Source organism: Scyliorhinus canicula, chromosome 5, assembly GCF_902713615.1.
Source record: "Scyliorhinus canicula chromosome 5, sScyCan1.1, whole genome shotgun sequence".
NCBI lineage: Eukaryota > Metazoa > Chordata > Chondrichthyes > Carcharhiniformes > Scyliorhinidae > Scyliorhinus > Scyliorhinus canicula.
Genome location: NC_052150.1, coordinates 151,774,507 through 151,795,400, shown reverse-complemented (window position 1 = coordinate 151,795,400; position 20,894 = coordinate 151,774,507). Strand labels below are relative to the sequence as shown.

Here is a 20,894-nt window from a genome sequence, read left to right as displayed (position 1 = left end):
TCTTATGGACTTTAGCTGGAACTCCAATCAGCAAAGCTTCCCTCATAACAAGTTCCATAGACGTTGCCATATAGCAGATTTTAGGGTTAATGTGACTTCAGTCAATAATTTCCTTTGGATGGCTTCATTCCTGAGGCCACAAACTAATCGGTCGCAAAGTATATCATCCACAGTCTGGCCAAATTCGCAGTACTTTGCTGGCTTTCGCAGTACTTTGGTTTTTGCAGTGATGCAACAAATTATGAAATATTTCCCCTTTTCCTTGTGCACAACGGTGAAAGCACAATCTTTCAGTTACTAATAGTGGGCGAGGAGAGAACTGTTCCTACAAGATGGTCATTTCCTCACCATATGACTTGTCTCCCAGTTTAGGTGGGTGGACTAAATTCTGTAGCAACATGAATATTTTCTCCCAACTCAGCTGAGAAAGTTCGCAGTATTGCAGGTCTGCTGGTGCCTGAGTGGCTTTAAGAAATGTCGTCTCCTCTTCATTAAACGCGTCCATAGCACCTTTTCTTCCCATGTTTTTGGATTGCAGCTCCCTGATCTGTGCTCCTCAGCCTTCACTCTGTCTTCCCCACTGTTTCTTTCCTCTCTGTTTAAAGCAGACCACCTTGCAATGCACAAGCAGTCTGTTTCTTTGCCTCACTATCAATTCCCAGGCAGTAGATCTACGCAGTTCTAACTACTAGAACAGTAAGTGTTTAGAGGACTTTGATCCTCCGTTTGAAGGCTCCTCCCAGTAACTTGCAGTTCTGTTATCGCCGTTTTACTTGCACTGATGGCTTTTGTGATAGACTGGATGATTCATCAACAACCCGCTACAAACTGTTCAGGATTCACATATTGAGTTGAAAGTTGTTTTGACTTGCCACAAAGATGATTTCACCTTGGAAGTCTACGATATTTCTCCTGACCTCTTTCCCGGTGGTGGTTTGGGCCTGGATCTCCATCGAAAATCCCTTCTTCTGGCTCATAAAATAGTCGAATAAAGTTGTTTTTCTCCTATTTTCCTTTCCCACCCAGATCTTGTCGACAGTCTCTCTTTTGTTATTTACATTGTTGTAGCCACAAAGAGAAAGAGTCCAAGGTGACGCGCGTTGAGTTTGTATAATATAGTGCAAGATGTTTATTTACAAGAAGCTGCTGCTAAAACAGGGTACAATGGTGAACTACACAAAAGCCCACGCAAAGCTCCAATTATGTCATTGCGTAACACGTGGCATTATACGAGCCAATGGGGTCACTCTGATACATGACTGTGAGGCTAGTGGTTGAAGAGCACAATTTGCCTTGCAAATTGTTGTAATTTTTAATTAGCAGAGCTATCTCTTCCTTTCCTTGCCATAAGTTGCTGGTCAATTTACTCATTAATAACAGTGTGTGTCATTCAGATACATTTTAAGCAAAATGAGCCAATACTTATGCAATTTATTCCAAGATTGCTGTCCTTTTTAAATTCGATTCTGTTGATGTTCTGTCATGGAATGACAGTTGAACGTTATTTTGTTGCCCTTCAAGTGCCCTTTTTAACTGGATTCTATTATCTAATAATACCTCCCTCTGAGGTTTCTCATGGTATTATTATGTCAGTCTTTAATGCTTTAACGTTACCAGTATTCGGCTGATGTTTGAGTTTATCAGCTACCATTGCAGGCACAAAATTATGAAATATAGTTCAGATGCATGAATATTTAGTGATTGTAGCTTATAATTGTGGAGGCTACGTTTTTAGATATTAAAATTTTTCATTTATAAAATTCGAACTTCTATATATTTAAGTATATTTTAAAGGCCGTTGCTATTCTAACACAATCTTGCATATCTTTTTTAGTTGGCCAATTTACGTTGAAGTAATGCATAATTATTTTCGGTGCAGGCAAAATACAAGATGTTATTCTAAAAGAAAACCTTCAAAAGGAAGATGAAGTCCTGGTATCACTGGCTGGCCTTAAGCAGGTAATTATAATTCTGCATTTTTTTCTCTCTGACTCAAGCCTGATACTGTTTTCCCTAGATGCAGCTAAAATCTTGTGCAGACGTTTATACTATTTAAGTAGAGAAAGAACCAGTGTTCCATTCTTAATTTATTAAATCTCCATTAATAACGACTGAAAGATTACTTAGAAATATACGGCGGGATTTACCGACTACGCCGCCACATGTTTTATGGCGAGTGAAGCCACCCGTCAGTGGGATCTACCAGTCTCACTGTTGTCAACGGGATTTCCCACTGAAAGCACCCCTCGGCGTAGAGAAACACATGCACTGGTGTGGGACTGGAATTTCTGCCAACATGAACAGACGGTAAATCCCGTCCATGATCCGCTTAAGAACCTTGTGCCTTTGCCTGAGCCACATGATCATCCCATACATTTCTGTTTAAAAGATCTAATACTGAATAGAATCTTTACTTTTTCCACCCATCTTCACTGGTAATCTTGGGTGTTGTTCAAAAACCTGCAAAATGTTCTTTCATTCAGTAATTCCATGGAAGTTTTCAAAAGCTTGTTTCCAATACTTTGTTTCCAATACATGCTTTTTTGTTTATTGCACCATAGTATCAACTTGCCAAAATCCACCGAAGATAAACGGGTCAGTTGATTAATTCATATGTCACTTTAGCCAATGCCCTTTCATTAGCTTATGATCATTAGCAGAGAATGTCTCCAAGCCACCTCAAGACTGGAATCTAACACCTGCTTACTTTATCTTCTGATGTCATCAGTACAGTAGTTCTTAGCAGACATTAAAGAAAATTATTGACCTTTTTTTGGAGGGCTGGGAAATACACGGCTAAACGTGCCCGCTTTGGGACTTTGTTCCCATTTAGTTAAATCCCGCCCAGCATTTGATTGAGTGTGGCATCAATGAATCCCAGCAAAACTGAAGTCAGTGGGAATCGGGGTGAATGCTGTTTAGAATCATACTGAAGCACAAAGGAAGATGGCTGTGGTTGTTGGAGGTTAGCTCCAGGACATCAGTGCAGGAGTTCCTCAGGGTAGTGTCCTAGGCCCAATCATCTTCAGCTCTGATGAGACCATCAATTCACAAGACACGTGATTGGAAGTGAACAGTGGTTTTAATAGTCTTATAACTGAGCCTGCCTGCAACGAGATGAACTGGCAGCAGGCTCATGACTGCAGAACTTTATACTTACGGTTAGTGGGAGGAGCCAAGGGTGGAGCCCAGTACAAACTCCTCATCTCCCCCTATGGGCAGAGCCGTGCAACGGCTCGTATACAGAGCCCACAAGGACACAATACATGTAATACAACACATTGTGAATTACTAGGTTTATAATTCACCACATTCACCTCCTGTTTAAAAAAAAATCAAGTCCGGCGGGGGTGATGGGTCTACAAATTGAGCCAGTCCGGCGGCCGAGTCGTCCTTTGGGATCGGCGAAGCACCGGGATTGCAGCCTCTTCTGGTGGCTGGGTGGTGACGGTCGGTGAGGGTACGATAGTGGACTCCGGGGGTGATTCGGTCCGAGCTTCGTACCCGACTGGTTCGACTGCCGACGGGGAGCGCCGGAAACCCATAGGCGCGGGGGCGCGGAGCACAGGCAGTGAACCTGTAGGTGCGGGGGCGCGGTGGGTTGTGCGGGGTGTAGTGTGAGGGGTACCTCGGCGGTAGTGGTAGTGGGATTGGATCCTGCAGGCGCCAGGTCCCGGAGGGAAACGTGTCCTGACGACCGTCAGGGTATTCGATGAAAGCGTATTGGGGGGTTCGAGTGGAGAAGGAGCACTCTCTCTACGAGTGGGTCAGTTTTGTGTGCCTGGACGTCCTTCCGGAGGAGAACCAGGTCCGGTGTCTTCAACCATGCTGGGAGCGAAACCCCCGTGGTAGTGCCCCTAGAAAAAACAAATAGCCGTTCGTGAGGGGTCTGGTTGGTGGCTATGCATAGGAGGGACCTAATAGCATGGAGCGCGTCGGGGAGGACATCCTGCCAATGGGAGGTCGGGAGATTCCTGGACTGGAGGGTCAGTAGGATGGTCTTCCAGACCGTCGCGTTCTCCCTCTCCACCTGCCCGTTCCCCCTGGGGTTGTAGCTGGTCGTCCTGCTCAAGGCGATGCCCTTGTCGAGCAGAGGTACTGACGCAGCTCGTCGCTCATAAAGGACGAACCCCTGTCGCTGTGTACATAGCTGGGGAACCCGAACAGGGTGAAGATACTGTGCAGAGCTCTGATGACTGTGTGGGAGGTCATATCGGGGCACGGGATAGCAAAGGGGAAGCGGGAGAACTCATCGATGACGTTCAGGATGTACACATTCCGATTGGTCGAGGGGAGTGGCCCTTTGAAATCGAAGCTCAGGCGTTCAAAGGGCCGGGAGGCCTTTACCAGGTGGGCCCTGTCTTGTCTATAGAAGTGCGGTTTGCACTCCGTGCAGATTGGGCAATCCCTGGTGATGGCTTTTGCCTCCTCGGTGGAGAAAGGCAGATTTCGGGCTTTGATGTAGTGGGCGAGCCAGGTTACCCCCCGGATGGCAGAGGTTATTGTGGATAGCTTTCAGGCGGTCGTCTTGCATGCTGGCGCACGTGCCGCGGACAGGGCATCTGGGGGTTCATTGAGCTTCCCCGGTCGATACATAATATCGTATTTGTAGGTGGAGAGTTCGATCCTCCACCGCAGGATCTTATCATTTTTAATTTTGCCCCTTTGTGAGTTGTCAAACATGAAGGCAACCGATCTTTGGTCGGTGATGAGGGTGAACCTCTTACCTGCGAGGTAGTGCCTCCAGTGTCGTATGGCTTCTACGATGGCTTGTGCTTCCTTTTCGACTGAGGATTGTCGAAGTTCCGAAGCGGAGAGGGTTCGGGAGAAAAAGGCGACTGGTCTCCCTGCCTGATTTAGTGTGGCTGCGAGAGCGACCTCTGAGGATTCGCTCTCCACCAGAAAGGGGACAGATTCATCCAACGCCCGCATGGCTGATTTGGCGATGTCCTCCTTGATGCAGGTGAAGGCCTGGCGAGCCTCATCTGACGGAGGAAAGAGTGTGGCCTTAAATAGTGGGCGGGCTTTGTCCGCATACTGAGGGACCCACTGGGCACAATAAGAGAAAAATCCCAGGCACCTTTTGAGGGCCCTGGGACAATGAGGGAGTTGCATACGGTCCAGGTCGGGACCCAGGACTGGTCGTGGGAAAACGCATTTCTCCGTGTTATACGTGAGGTTGAGTTTCTGGGCAGTCTGGAGAAATCGATGGAGGTTAGCGTCGTGGTCCTGCTGATCATGGCCACAGATGGTGACGTTGTCCAAGTACGGAAACGTGGCCCGCAGCCCATACTGGTCCACCATTCGGTCCATTGCTCGTTGGAACACCGAGACTCCATTCGTGACGCCAAAGGGAACCCGGAGGAAATGGAAGAGGCGGCCATCTGCCTCGAACACCGTGTAGTAGCGGTCCTCCGGGCGGATTGGGAGCTGGTGTTATGCAGACTTCAGACCCACCGTTGAGAAAATGCAGTACTGGGCGATCTGATTCACCATGTCTGCAATCCTGGGGAGGGGGTACACATCGAGGTGTGTGAACCGATTAATGGTTTGGCTATAGTCCACTACCATTCGGAATTTTTCCCGATCTTGACGACCACCACCTGAGCTCTCCAGGGGCTGTTACTGGCCTCTATGATCCCCTCACGTAGGAGCCTATGGACCTCAGTTCTGATAAACACCCTGTCCTGCAGGCTGTACCGCCTTCTGTGAGTGGCTACGGGTTTGCAGTCCGGAGTGAGATTAGCAAAGAGTGGAGGGGGTTCGATTTTTAGCGTCGCTAGACTGCAGATAGTGAGTGGAGGTAGGGGCCCGCAGAAGCTGAGTGTGAGGCTTTTGAGGTTGCACTGGAAGTCGAGTCCCAGTAAGAGTGGGGCGCAGAGTTCGGGAGTATGTATAGCTGGAAGTTCGAGTAGCTGACACCTTGAATCGTTAGGGTCGCGACGGTGCACCCTTGGAGGTGAACAGACTGTGAGCCTGAAGCGAGGGAGATAGTTTGCCGTGCAGGGAAAATAGGGAGCGAACAGCGTCTTACCACATCTGGGTTTACGAAGTTCTCGGTGCTCCTGGAGTCGAAGAGGCACGGTGTACTGTACCCGTTGATTTTAACGGTCATCATCGAGTTGCTGAGGTGTTTTGGACGCAACTGGTCCAACGTGACCGCGTTGAGTTGCGGGTAGTCGGAGGCTCGATCAGCTGTGCTAGAGTGGCTCCATGATGACTGTCCGCTGAGGTCGTAGTCTTCGAGGTGAGTTTCAGAGGTTGAAGAGGATGGATCCAAGATGGCCACCCCCATGGATCGCACGTGGCGGGCGGCGAGGAAGATGGCGCCCAAGATGGCGGCCACCATGAGTCGCACGTGGCCGGCTGCGTGGAGGAGGGTTGCCAAGATGGCGGCCCCCATGAGTCGCATGTGTCGGGTGGGGGCGATGTCGGCATACAGGCTGCTGCATTTCAGGGCCTGCGAATTTGGGAAGCGAGTGCTCTGGGCTGCGGGAGAGTTTGGAAAGGGGGAGTTCTTCGCCAGGCAGACCTGGGCATAGTGTCCTTTGCAACCGCAGCTGCTGCAGGTCGCGTTGCGGGCCAGGCAGTGCTGCCATGGGTGTTGGGACTGCCCACAAAAATGGCACACTGGGGCTGCGTAGTGGGTGGGTGGCCGCACGGTGCAGGCCTGGGGCAGTCGCTGGTCGGGGGCCCAGGATGGGGTCGCTTGGTCCGCGGGGAACGAGGTGAGGCTGTGGAACAAGACTTCCATGGTTGTAGCTAACTCTACAGTGTCCTCCAAGTTCTGGGCCCCTTTTTCAAGCAACCACTGGCGCACATAGTTTGACCTGAGCCCTGCCACGTACGCATCTCGGACAGCGAGCTCCATATGCTGGGCAGCTGATACAGCTTGATAATTGCAGTCCCGAGCTAAGGCTTTAAATCGTGCAGGAATTCGTCCAGCGACTCCGCGGGGCGCTGGCGGCAGGTCGTAAAAATGTGGCGCGCGTAGACGTCGTTGATGGGCCTCACGTACATTCATTCGAGCATGGCCAGGGCCTTCGTATACGAGGAAGTACTGTTAAGTTCAGTAGAGATACGGTGGCTCACCCTTGCGTGCAGTCGGCTGAGTTTCTGCTCCTCCATAGTTTCTGAAGTGCTTGAATCAGCCAGGTAGGCCTTGAAACATCTGAGCCAGTGTAGAAAGATTTCTTTCGCCTCTGCAGCCTGCGGGTCAAGTTCTAGTCGGTCAGGTTTGGGGGCTGATTCCATAGTCGTTTTCTTCAAGTTTCCTCAGACTATTAAATTGATGAGACCATCAATTCACAAGACACGTGATTGGAAGTAAACAGTGGTTTTAATAGTCTTACAACTGAGCCTGCCTGCGACGAGATGAACTGGCAGCAGGCTCATGACTGCAGATCTTTATACTTCCGGTTAATGGGAGGAGCCGTGGGTGGAGCCCAGTACAAACTCCTCATCTCACCCTATGGGCAGAGCCGCGCAACGGCTCATATACAGAGCCCACAAGGACACAATACATATGATACAACACAGTGTGAATTACTAGGTTTATAATTCACCACAAGCTGCTTCATCAATAACCTTCCCTCCATCAAAAGGTCAGAAGTGGGGATGTTTGCTGATAATTGCATAATGTCTAGCGCCATTCGTGACTCCTCTGATACTGAAGCAATCCATGACCATATGCAAATCTGGACAACATCGAGACAGGTATCATTTCCACCACACAAGTGCCTGGTAATGACCATCTCCATCCAACAAGAGAGAATCTAACCATCACCCCTGACATTCAGTGGCATTATCATCACTGAATCCATATTATCAACATCCTGGCAGTTACCATTGACCAGAAACTGAACTGGAGAAGCCATATAAATACTGTGCCTACAAGAGCAAATCAGGGGCTAAGAATCCAGCTCACATCCTGACCCCCCCGTTCCCAAAAGTATGTTCACCGTCTACAAGGCATGAGTCAAGAGTGTGATGGTATATCCCCACTTACTGGATGAGTGTAGCTCCAATAACACTAGAGAAGCTTTATCCAGGATAAAGCAGTCCACTTGATTGGCACGCCTTTACAAACCCCTCCACCATTGATGCACAGTACCAGCAGTGTGTACCATTAACAAGATGCGCTGCAGGAACTCATCATCCTTCTTCGATAACACCTTCCAAATCCTAAATAGACAGGGGCAACAGACACACGGAGCAACACCACCTACAAGTTGCCCTCCAAGCCGTTCACCGCCCTGACTTGGAAAAATCGCCTTTTCTTCACTCTTACTGGGTCAAAATCCTGGAATTTTTTTCCTAACAGCACTGTGGGTATATCCACACTACATAGTCTGCAGCTGTTCAAGAAGGCAGCTCACCCCACCTGCTTGAGAATAATTAGGGATGGGCAATAAATGGAATTAGAAATAAAAGGCGGGATTTACCGGCCACCCCGCCAGCGATTACCACATCCCATGACTGAATAAACAAAACAATTCCCGGTCAAAGAGCAGTGAGTTGGTGTGAGCGTTTGGGTACAACAACTGGGGTCTGCCAATGTTTGTGCGGTGACTGCACTGCAGAAGGTAACCTATGATAGCCTTCGTAACCTAGGGCGGCACAGTTTTGTGAAGGGGAGGTCGTGTCTCACTAACTTGATAGTGTTTTTCGAAGAGGTTACAAAGATGATTGATGCAGGTAGGGCAGTGGATGTTGTCTATATGGACTTCAGTAAGGCCTTTGACAAGGTCCATCATTGCAGACTGGTACAAAAGGTGAAGTCACACGGGATCAGGGATGAGCTGGCAAGATGGATACAGAACTGGCTAGGTCATAAAGGCAGAGAGAAGCAATGGAAGGGTGCTGTTCTGATTGGAGGGCTGTGACTAGTGGTGTTCCGCAGAGATCAGTGCTGGGACCTTTGCTGTTCACAGTATATATAAATGATTTGGAGGAAAATGTAACTGGTCTGATTAGTAAGTTTGCAGGTGACACAAAGGTTGGTGGAATTGCGGATAGCGATTAGGACTGTCAGAGGATACAGCAGGATGTAGATCGTTTGGAGACTTGGGTGGAGAGATGGCAGATGGAGTTTAATCCGGACAAATGTGAGGTAATGCATTTTGGAAGGTCTAATGCAGGTAGGGAATATACAGTGAATGATAGAACCCTCAAGAGTATTGAAAGTCAGAGAGATCTAGGTGTACAGGTCCACAGGTCACTGAATGGTGGAGAAGGTAGTCAAGAAGGCATATGGCATGCTTGCCTTCATTGGCTGGGGCATTGAATATAAGAATTGGCAAGTCATGTTGCAGCTGTATAGAACCTTAGTTAGGCCACACTTGGAGTATAGTGTTCAATTCTGGTTGCCACGCTACCAGAAGGATGTGGAGGCTTTAGAGAGTGTGCAGAAGAGATTGATCAGGATGTTGCCTGGTAGGCATTAGCTATGAGGAGAGGTTGAATAAACGTTTGTTCTCACTGGAACGAAGGAGGTTGAGGGGGCGACCTGATAGAGGTCTACAAAATTATGAGGGGCATAGACAGAGTGGATAGTCAGAAGCTTTTTCCCAGGGTAGAGGGGTCAATTACTAGGGGCATAGGTATAAGGTGCGAGAGGCAAGGTTTAGAGGACATGTACGAGGCAAGTTTTTTTACACAGAGGGTAGTGGGTGCCTGGAACACGCTGCCGGAGGAGGTGGTGGAAGCAGGGACGATAGTGACATTTAAGGGGCATCTTGGCAAATACATGAATAGGATGGGAATAGAGGGATACGGACTCGGGAAGTGTAAAAGATTTTATTTTAGACGGGCAGCATGGTCGGCACGGGCTTGGAGGGCTGAAGGGCCTGTTCCTGTGCTGTACTTTTCTTTGTAGTGGTTAGCACTGCTGTCTCACCCAGCTTCAATTCCAGCCTTGAGTGACTATGTGGAATTTGCATGTTCTCGCCGGATCTGCGTGTGTTTCCTCCGGATGCTCCGGTTTCCGTCCACATTCAAAAAGATGTGTAGGTTAGGTGGATTGGCCATTCTGAATTGCCCCTTAGTGTCCAAAGAAGTGTAGGTTAGGTTATGGGGTTACGGTGTGGAGTGGGCCTAGATAACGTGCTCTTTCAGAGGATCGATACTGACTCGATGGCCAGATGGCTTCCTTCTGCACAGGAGGCATTCTATAATTCTATGATATTTGTTAAAAGCAGTGGAAGATTTTGGTTTTATATATGTGCTTGGAGTAGAGCTGGGGATGTGGTCATCAAGAAGAATCCTGATGGCTTGCAGCATTGTGGAAGTTGGCCAGCAGCACATGGCCTCATCCCCTGATATCTAGTTGTTGGGTGGCACTGCACTTCTTTTCCAGCCCACCAGCCTGAAATTGGTTTCCAAATTGTTCTGCACTGTAGCTGATAGTGACATTTTAAGCAGTCTCTTTTCTTAAATTCAAATCTACATCAAACCATATTAACAATGAATGATTAACGGTCTGCACTACAGTATAGGGATTCTATGATAAACATAATGGATAGGATCAAAGGTTGTACAATCTCAAAGTATAAGAAGCTTCATGTATTATTAATGTTCTGGTGGTAAATGTTACTTTCATATTTAATGTAGTACTGTCTACATTTCATAGTACTTTATTCCTGAACCAAAATGATGTTCTTGTTGATTGAATACAAAGCTGTAATTGTGTAAGGAAGGTTTGAAAGAGCTCCTATTTTCAGAACCCGCATGCTTTCAGTATTTTGTTTGGTTTGAGTTCTAATATCTAACTATGTACTCTGATGTGCATTTCCCATCGAAGAGAATTGATGAGAATATTTTTCTTTGATGTTTGTTAGTCTTTGGTATTCTCTTCCATAGAGAGCATTGGAGGCTGGGCCATTGAATATATTGTAAATTGAGTTCGGTAGGTTTTTGATCAACATGGGTGTCCAGAGTTAAGGAGGGTGGACAGGAAAATGGAGCGAAGACCCCAACCAGATCAGCTCATCTTATTGAATGGCAGAGCAGGTTCAAGTGACCAAATTACATACTCATACCCTTGTTTCTTATGTCCTTTCCTAAAGTTCTATTCTGACAACTAGAATTATAATTCAATGAGAAGTACAGAACACCAATATTTTCCCTACTTTTTAATTCAGTTGCTGTTAGAGCCCTCTGGCTACATCAAGTGTATTGTCTATCTTGGTCCTCTGCGGACTTGCTTCTCAACTTTGGAGATTGTGGCATTGTCACAGGTCTAATATTCCAGAGATCTAAGGACGCAGGTTCGAATCCCACCGAGGTAGATGGGAAATTTGAATTGAATAAAAATCTGGAATTTGAAGTCCAATGATGACCATAAAACCATTATCGATTGTCATAAAACCTCACCTGGTTTACAAATGTCCCTTTAGGGAAGGAAATCTGCCACGCTTACCTAGCCAGGCCTACATGTGACTCCAGATCAATAGCAATGTGGTTGACTCCTAACTGACCCCTCAAGGGCAATTAGGGATGGGCAATAAATGCTGGCCCAACCAGTGACGCCCTCAACTCCTCTCTTCGCCTTCTACTTCTTACCTCAAATCTATGCCCCCTGGTTACTGGCTCCTCTACCAATGGAAAAGTTGTCATCTTATCCACCCTATCTATGCCCCTCATAATCTTATGCACCTCTATCAGGTCTCCTCTCAACCTTTGCTGCTCCAAGGAAAACAGCTCCAGCCTACCCAATCTCCCCTCATAGCTCAGACCAGCCCAGGCAGAATCCTGGTAAATTTCCTCTGCACCCTCTCCAGGCACCTTATCCTTCCTATAATGTGGTAGCCATGTTCCTATAATGTGCCATTTGTTCACTGCTGTTGATGTAATAGTTATTCCAAGTTATTGTGCCACTAGATTCAGACACAAAGATGTTGCTCCTAATGAATCACTAGTTTTCTGGGCTTGATAATAAACAGATTTTATTTTTTGCAATATATATTAGAAAATTAATTTCAGCGCATTAGTAGGAATTGCTGATTTTTGATAAAGGCTTAAAGGAAAGAATTTGCTCCCATTTTAATTCACTGACTGTGTTTTTGTGGCACGTGTTGAATATGACGCAAGCAAGGTAATATTCCATTAACCATCCAGGGCTATGTGCGTGCATTTTTACAAATATTTAAGTATTGTCATTCTCAGACGAAGTAAATATTTATTGCAACAAAATGACATGTCAATAGAAGCTGATTTTCTCCAATTTTCACCTTCCCTCAAAAAGAACAGTTCTGTATCATCCAAATGTGGATAATCTTGGAATGTTTCATCGTAATTTGTAATTTTAGTGTTAATAATGCAATGTGTTAGAGTTCTAACAATGTGCCTGTAACTGCAGATTTCAAAGTTGTAGGAATTGCATATCTGCACCCATTTGTGATGACTAAATATTAATCACAACAGATGAAATGGCTCACAATTTGCTCTAAAAGTAGTGAATTACAATCAGTAACAAGGTCATACTTGTCCAAATGCTACTAATCTTGGCTAAGGTTATGTTATAGCAATAACAGTTCCATTACACTTAGAAGGTCATTTGAAACAAAACAGGTTTATTTTTAGTCCATTACTCTATTGTTTACCTACTAAAGAAAGCTGGATTACATGAGAATGAAAACTGCACACCGCTTGTCAAGCAGGGCATAGCTAAACACAATTAGCTGCAGTACTAAATCAAAGTTCTAGAGCCATATATTTCTAAAGCCATTCTGGGCAATTGGTAGCAGTGTGTTGCATAATTTTAAATTAAGTTCATAGCGTGGGAAAATTTCCAGTAACTTATTTATTTGACTTATACCATTTTTTAAAAATGTGTGTATTTTGTTGTTTTTTATTCTTTTAATGTTACAGTGATCAAACACGGGTAGCTTCAGAAATAGTTGCTTGATTGCGCCAGTGCTGGAATCCACTTGAAAATACCTGTAAGGTATGTGATAGGACACAGAGGTGAATTGGTAAACGATGAGGAAGAAAAACAGACACATGGAGAAGTAGAGAAAGCTTGGTGGTTGTCCATTACTAAGTCAGTAGAGAGATATAGGCACATGTAAATTATTTTGATCATCTCCTTTGTGCCTCGCCTTTCAAGAATGAGCTGGAAGGAAATTAAAGGAAATACCATGGCTCACACCAGATATTATCTCCATGTGCAGTCAGAGGAGACACAGAAACCAAAATCTTAGAACTAAGAACAATCTCACAATATCGCAAAACAGTGCAGATTAGCAGTTTTGCTAATACTAAGGTCATAAAACTGAAAATGAAGTTTTGTTTTACAATAACTAAATGTGAAAACCAAGATTTGTTTAACAAAGAAGCTCTGGTTTATAATTCCAAGAGCCATTCTCATAATGTAAGTTTAGTTTTGTGAAAAGACAAAGTGGGGAAGTAAAAAGCAAGGTTAGATGGGCTAATTTTTAAAAATGCTAGTAGGTAATGTTACATTAAATAATAAGAGCTTCTTTAAGCATATAAAAAGTACAATATTAATCCAGAGAGAGAACAGCTCCAGGATGAAGAAGCTCTAATTTTCACAGGTGAAGTTATGGAGGAATCATAGAATTTACAGTGCAGAAGGAGACCATTCGGCCCATCGAGTCTGCACTGGCCTTTGGAAAGAGCACCCTACACAAGCCCACACCCCACCCCATCCTCGCAACTCAGCAGCCCCACCCAAACTTTTTTTTTTGGACACTAAGGGCAATTTAGCATGGCCAATCCACCTAACCTGCACATCTTTGGACTGTGGGAGGAAACCGGAGCACCCAGAGGAAATCCACGCTGACACAGGGAGAATGTACAGACTCCGCACAGACAGTGACCCAGCAGGGAATCGAACCTGGGACCCTGGCGCTGTGAAGCAACAGTGCTAACCACTATGCTACCGTGCAGCCACGTTAGCACTGGGCAGGATTTTGCAGTAACAGAGCATGTAACTGCCTGCTTTTGCTTAGGCTTGAGCCTGCATTCTTCAGTCGGAAAAAAAATTGGAAAAAAGTTGTTGAAAGCAGTGAAGGAAACCAGACACCTGGGGCCTGAATGTACGGGGCAACCAAAAAATGGTCTCGATGGCAGGAGAGCTTTCCTTGATTGCCAGCAGCTTCCAAAAGGTACAGGAGTAGACAAGCTGGAAAATCGAGAGCGGTGGCAGGATGTCCGGATAGTGGGTCTCCCGAAGAGGTTGGAGGGCTCGGAGCATGTGGCGCAGATGCTGCAGAAGTTGGGAGGCGAGAAGGTTGATTGTCACCCCCTTGAGATTGACTGCGCATACAGACCACTGAGAAGAAGGCCAAAGGCAGGTGAGCAGCCAAGAGTGATTGTGGTGCGACTGCATTGTTTCCTGCACAAGGAAAATATTCTGAAGTGGGTCAGGCAAGCGAAGAAGAGCTCGTGGGAGGAGAGTGTAATCAGGTTAGACGCCGATTGTGGAACGGAACTGGCTAAATACTGCGCCAGATTCAACACAGTCGAGGCGGTCCTCCACAAGAAAGGTGTGAAGTTTGGAATGCTGTATCCGGCCCATCTGTGGATCATCTTCCGTGAACTGGAATATTTTTTAGACACCTGGAGGAAGTGGATAAGTTTCTTCGGGACATGGGGATTGTCAATACATTAAAATGTTAAAATGGTGTTGTTCTGAGTGGTTGGGGATTGTGTTGTTAGTTTGATTGCTATGCATTCTTGTATCATTGCTGTGTTCTTCTATCTACCACTCTCCATCCTGTTTTTTTCCGTGTTAATGAGGTGGGTCTGATGTTCGGGGGATGTGGAGGGTGGGATTGGGGTTATTTATTTCTTGGGGGGTCTATTGTTTGTGATTGAGTTCGGGTGTTATGTGAAGTTGAAGTTGCAGGCCTCATGCAGGGGCCCCCATACTGGTGTAAAAAACTGTAAACGGAAGGGATGTGGGGGACAAAGTGGTGTGAGGATGGCAGCGTTTCGTATATTTTTTTTGGTTCAGTCTGAAGGGGTGAGGTGCGGTATGGGGAAGCTGACGGTTTGAGTAATGTTAGGGTATTGAGATATAGAAGTCGGGGGCAGTGGATGTCTTGCGGAGTCCCGAAGGGCGCAGCTTGATGACCTGGAGAGTTTGGCTCACGCAAAAATATGGCTGATTATCGGGTACAGGGGGCAGGTGTCCCATCACTCGACTGGTAACGTGGAATGTCCGGGGCCTCAATGGACCTGTCAAAAGGGCGTGCATACTTGTTCATCTGAAGAACCTGAGGGTGGGCTTGATGTTTCTCCAGGAGACTAATTTGAAGGTGGCAGACCAGATAAGACTGCGACGGGGGTGGGTTGATCAGGTTTACCACTCGGGACTGAATATGAAGACAAGAGAGTTGGCCGTGTTAATAAGTAAGGCGGTGTCTTTCTCAATGAAGGGGTTCATTGCTGATCCGAGTCATAGATTTGTGTTGGTGTGTGAGTGGGTGGTTGGAGGGCTCCCCAGTGGTTCTGTGCAATATATATGCCCTAAATTGGGACAATGTGGATTTTGTGAGGTGGGCTCTGTCACTGATCCTGGACCTAGTTACGCACAGACTTATCCTAGAGGTGGACTTCAATACAGTCCTGGACCCAGAGTTGGATCGATCAAGCCCTAGGTCTGGGAGGATGTCGGCGATGGCTGGGGAACTGTCGGGATTCATTTAGCTTAAGGGCAGCGTGGATCCACGGTGCTTTGGGAGGCCTAGGCCGAGGGAGTTTTCTTTGTTTTCACACGTTCACAAGTGTTATTCTCAAATAGATTCCTTTATTTTAAATAAGACGTTGATTTCTAGAGTTGCGGGAACAGAGTATTCGGCGATCGTGGTGTCTGACCACGCTCCGCACTGGGTGGACCTGCGGGCAGAGAAACCGTCCCCTTGCAGACCCCAGATGAGATTCGAAGTAATATTATATCAAACAACATCAGGGAAGTCTCCACCGGGGTGGTGTAAGAAGCACTGAAGGCTGTTGTTAGGGGAAAGCTTGTCTCGATTCATGTGCACAGACTAAGGGTGGAGTGAGAGGACCAAACAAGATTGGTGGAGGCGATCTTTGCAGTCGATCGCAGTAACCTGGGATCACATGACAAGGCACTGTGAGCGCCAGAGGCTCCAGATGGAGTTTAATTTGGTCACCTCAGATAAGGCGATTAGACAACTGTGCAGAGCTTAGGGGGTTTGTGTGCAAAAATGGGGAGAAATCTGGTAGGATGCTCGCCCTCCAACTGAGGAAACAAACGGCTGCTAGGGAAATAGAGAGAGGGGGGGGGGGGGGGGGGGGGGGGGGGGCGAGGTGGTTAAGGATCCCGCAGGGATTAATAACATTTTTGAGTCCTCCTATCAGAGACTATACCAATCGGAACCGCCAGCAGGGGACGAACTGAGACGAAGATTCTTGGATGGGTTGGAGTTTCCGAGAGTGGATCGGGCACGGGCGCAGGAGTTGGGAGGCCCGGTAGGTCAGCAGGAGGTGCTGGGATGTGTGCGTTTGGTGCAGTCAGGGAAGGCCCCGGAACCGGACAGATTCCCAGCCGAATTTTATAAACATTTTGGCATGTTGCTGTGTCCGTTAATGGTACGGATGTACAATGAAGTACTGGAGAGGGGCTCGCTCCCCCCTATTCTATCACAGGCCTCCATTTACCTCATCCTAAAAAGGATTCCGGTTTCCTTCCACTCCTCAGACGTCTGAAGAGCCATTGCCAATGGTTCGATTGCAAGGACAAATAGCAGAGGAGAGTGGGCACCCCTGCCTCGTCCCGGGCTGCAAAATGAAATACTCAGAGTTAACCCCATTAGTGGAGATGCTTGCTTTCGGATCTTAATCTTTATTAGTGCCACAAGTAGGCTTACATTACACTGCAGTGAAATTACTGTGAAAAACCCCTAGTCGCCACACTACTGCGCTAATTTGAGTACACCGAGGGAGAATTCTGAATGTCCAATTCACCTAACAAGCACGTCTTTTGGGACTGTGGGAGGAAACCGGAGAACCCGGAGGAAATCCACGCAGTTACGGGTCGAACGTGCAGATTCCACACAGACAGTGGCCCAAGCCAGGAAACTAATCCGGATCCCTGGCACTGTGGTTAGCACAGTTGCTTCACAGGTCCCAGGTTCGATTCCCGACTTGGGTCACTGTCTGTGCGGAGTCTGCACGTTCTCCCCATGTCTGCGTGGGTTTCCTCCGGGTGCTCCGGATTCCTCCCACAGTCCAAAGAGGTGCAGGTCAGGTGGATTCGCTATGCTAAATTGCCCTTAGTGTCCAGAAAGCTAGGTGGGTTATGGGGATAGGGTGGAGTCATGGGGTAGGGTGCTCTTTCCAAGAGCCGATGTAGACTCGATGGACTGAATGGCCTCCTTCTGCACTGTATATTCTATGATTCTATGAAGCAACAGTGCTAACCACATAGCTTAACCCAGCTTAGCTTAACCAACAGCTTAGCCCAGTCCACAAATCCCTGTCCGAATCCAAATCGCACCAAAATGTCAAACAATACGCTTATTCCAGTCGATAGAGAGTATGAAAGAGGAGTTTAAAAGATGGGACAGGCTGCCGCTATCTCTGTCCGGGAGAGTCCACACAATAAAAATGGTGATCCTGCCGTGGTTCCATTTTGCATTCCAGAATCTCCCAATCTTTCTGCCCCAATCCTTTTTCATAAAGATCAGTAGGCTTGTTCTGGGCTTTGTGTGGATGGGGATGGTCCCCCCTATTAAGAGTTTGTCTGGAGAGGAGTAGACAAGGTGGTGGCCTGGCCCTACCCAATTTTCAAGGTTATTACTGGGCCCCGAACATTGTCATGGTCCGAAGATGGATGTTGGATCAAGGGTCGGTGTGGTGCAGGTTGGGGGAGGCCTCGTGTAGAGAGACCTCCTTTAGGGCGTTGGCCTCGGCTTCTCTTCCATTTTCACCCAGTAGGTACTCATCAAATCCATTGTTAGTTTCCAATCTGAGGGTGTGGAATCAGTGCCGGTTACATTTTGGCCTGGAAGGGCATATACAGAAAGGTCACGATTAATGATAATTATAGATTTGTCCCAGCGTGACTAGATACCAGGTTAAGGACTGGGACCGTCTGGGGATCAAATCATTTGAGAACCTGTTTTTGGGTGGGAAGTTTGCGGACCTAACTGAGCTGATGTAGGCCTATCAAATGTCCAGCAGTGATGAGTTTACATACCTCCAGATAAAGGCCTTTTTGAGTAAAGAGGTGGGTTCGTGCCCAATGTTGCTGCCCTTGGATCCACAGGACAAGAGTGGCAATCGTCGGAGGATGATACTGGGGCAGGTAAGATCTCTCGTGTATGCTGAGTTGGCCAGGAGGGAGGAAGTTTTGATGGTGATAGTGTGGCAAAAATGGGAGGAGGTATTGGAAGGCACAGTGCGGGGTTTGATTTGGAAGGAAGCACTGCATAGGGTTAATGCATCCTCGTCGTGTGCTAGACTTAGTCTTATTCAGCTTAAAGCTGTGCATAGAGGACATATGACGCTGGCAAGGCTGAGCCGATTCTTCCCAGAAGTGGTCAGTCAGCGTGCACGATGTGCCAGGACTCTACGAATCATGGCCACATGTTCTGGTCTTGTCCAAAATTGGTGGGGTTCTGGGAGGATGTTACGGATGTCTCCAGGGATGAGAATGGCAGTCACGCCTTCGCCATGAGCTATTTTTTGAGTTTCTAAGGATCCGGGTGTCTTGGTGGGAAAGGAGGCCGGTGTTGTGGCTTTCACCTCCGTTAGCCCAAAGGAGAATTTTGCTTAACCATCGGCCCTCAAATCCACAAAGTACCGGGTCATGGGTGCAGGACTTGGCTGAGTTTATTCATTTGGAGAGAAGGAAGTTCGCCTTGAGAGGTTCTTCATGAGGTGGAAGCTGTTCGTCGACTTTTTCAAAAAGTATTAGAATGGCAGCGGGGGTGGGGGATGGGGTGGGGTGTAGGGCAGGGTGACTGGGTACAGTAACTATTGGTTGTTGAGGGTGGTGGGGTTACTCTATTTTGTTTCTAAAAATTTTCTTTGGGGGTGTAGTTGATGTACTTGTATATATGGGGGCTTCCTGCTATGTTATATTGCTGCAGTGTTACATGCATTGTTAATGTTATGCAGTGTTCAATGTTGTTTTGTGTTATGGACTTGTTTTGTATTTTTTGTATTCTCTGGATATACCTTCAACAAATTAACTTTTAAAATAATTTTTTCCCAATTTACTCACTTAATCCATGTTTCTTCCCCTCTCTATTTCTTTCGGCAAATTATTTGACATTCAATTCTCTCACTCTAATTTACCTTTCTTTCTCATTCCACTGCTTATTTCTTAACCCTTGAATCTGATTGGTTATGAAATACCCTGTTGCTTTCTCTATTCACTGAGGTCCCAGGTGCTCGGTTTCTCTCACTTCACTATTACCAGCTTGTATTTCAGCAACTTAATGGACAAAAACCATTGAGCTGCGTGGTGCAAACGTATATCTAACCACTGGAGGAGGAAATTAGATGTCCTGCTACAGAAAAACCTTGTCCATTGTCAAGTCAGAAACAGAAAGCGAAATAACACAAAGGAAAGAAAGATTGGATTGGAATGAGAGAGTCAAAAAAGAGACAGAAAAGTAAGAAAAAATTAAATTCAAGATTTGCCATTTTTAAATGAGACTCCAGATTTGCAGAGGGTTGATTGGCTGTTGTCAGCACTTTGGTGGCAGACTTCTGTTTCATAAGATAGTAGTATGCCTGCGTTAAGTATCTTCTGGACTTCCGGTGGCAGCCATGGAGTAAACCGTCGCACATTCAGCAGCTCTCGCCCTTAGTGGTTTTTTTTAATGGTGTTTAAGCCGGATTTTTCAGAAAAGTTCTCAACATAATTTGATTGAGGGGAGAGGAAAAGGAGGTGACCCTCAATTTATGGAATCGTGTCCAAATAAAAGTTGAAAAAGGAGAAACCAAAAAATGAGTGAAAGCAAGAATCAGAGGTCATCGAGCTCAATGGTAACGAGACAAAGCGTGTCCACGCCAGCTCACTGGTCGATAGAGCAATGGGTCGAGTACCTGGAAGAGAAGCTCGCGCGGCATCGCAAGGAGTGTACAGAAGATGTAACCCAGATGATAGCCTCGATTAAGGGGGTGGAGGAGTAAATGACGACCCAGGGACAGGAGATTCTAAAGTTAAAGGAGCTGGCGACTGAACGAGAGGCGGAGTCCACTGCAATGGCTTTGGAAATTAGCATACTACAGGACAGCCAAAAACGACTGCGAGATAAAGTAGAAGACTTGGAGAACTGGTCTCACAGGCAAAATATCCGAATCGTCGGGCTGCCAGAGGGAAAGGAGGGATCAGATGGGGGAGCGTATATGGGGAAGATGTTGCAGGAGATGGTCAGGGTCAATGTGTTTGACAAGCCGCTGGAGGTGGACCGGGCACATAGGGTGCTCGTACGCAAGTCCCAGGGTCGTGAGCCCCCGAGGACTATGGTGGTGAGGCTACATCGATTCCTCGACAAGGAGCGTATCATGAAGTGGGCCAGGCAGACGAAATGGTACACGTGGGAAGAATCAGAGATCCGGGTGTACCAAGACTGGGGGCCAGAACTCGCAAAGAGGAGAGCAAGTTTCAACAAAGTTAAGGCGGCCCTGTTTGAGAAAGACATTAAATTTGGACTGTTATACCCGGCGCGCCTTCGGGTGACCTACAAGAACCGGGAGCTGTACTTTAATTCTCCAGAAGAGGTGGCTATTTTGTGAAAAACAATAATCTGGTTTACGGACTTTTAAATTCTAACTGTGGTGGGCTGAGTTTGGGGGAATGGATGGAGTGGCGGGGAGGAGAGGAAAATGGTTCTGTGCTTTGCTTTGTCTTGTTTAAAATTTCAGTTTTTCTCCTTGTGTAATTT

The 20,894-nt window shown here is 46.8% G+C and overlaps 1 protein-coding gene across 3 annotated transcripts in view; it reads left to right on the top strand.

Moving 5' to 3' along the window:
• tbc1d5 (TBC1 domain family, member 5) overlaps positions 1 to 20,894 on the top strand; it is a 604,945-nt gene that overhangs the window by 555,036 nt on the left and 29,015 nt on the right. For all 3 annotated transcript variants that reach the window (XM_038797832.1, XM_038797833.1, XM_038797834.1), the window contains one exon: positions 1,880 to 1,959. In XM_038797832.1, coding sequence (XP_038653760.1) covers positions 1,880 to 1,959 — 80 coding nt within the window. The remainder of the gene's footprint in view (positions 1 to 1,879; positions 1,960 to 20,894) is intronic.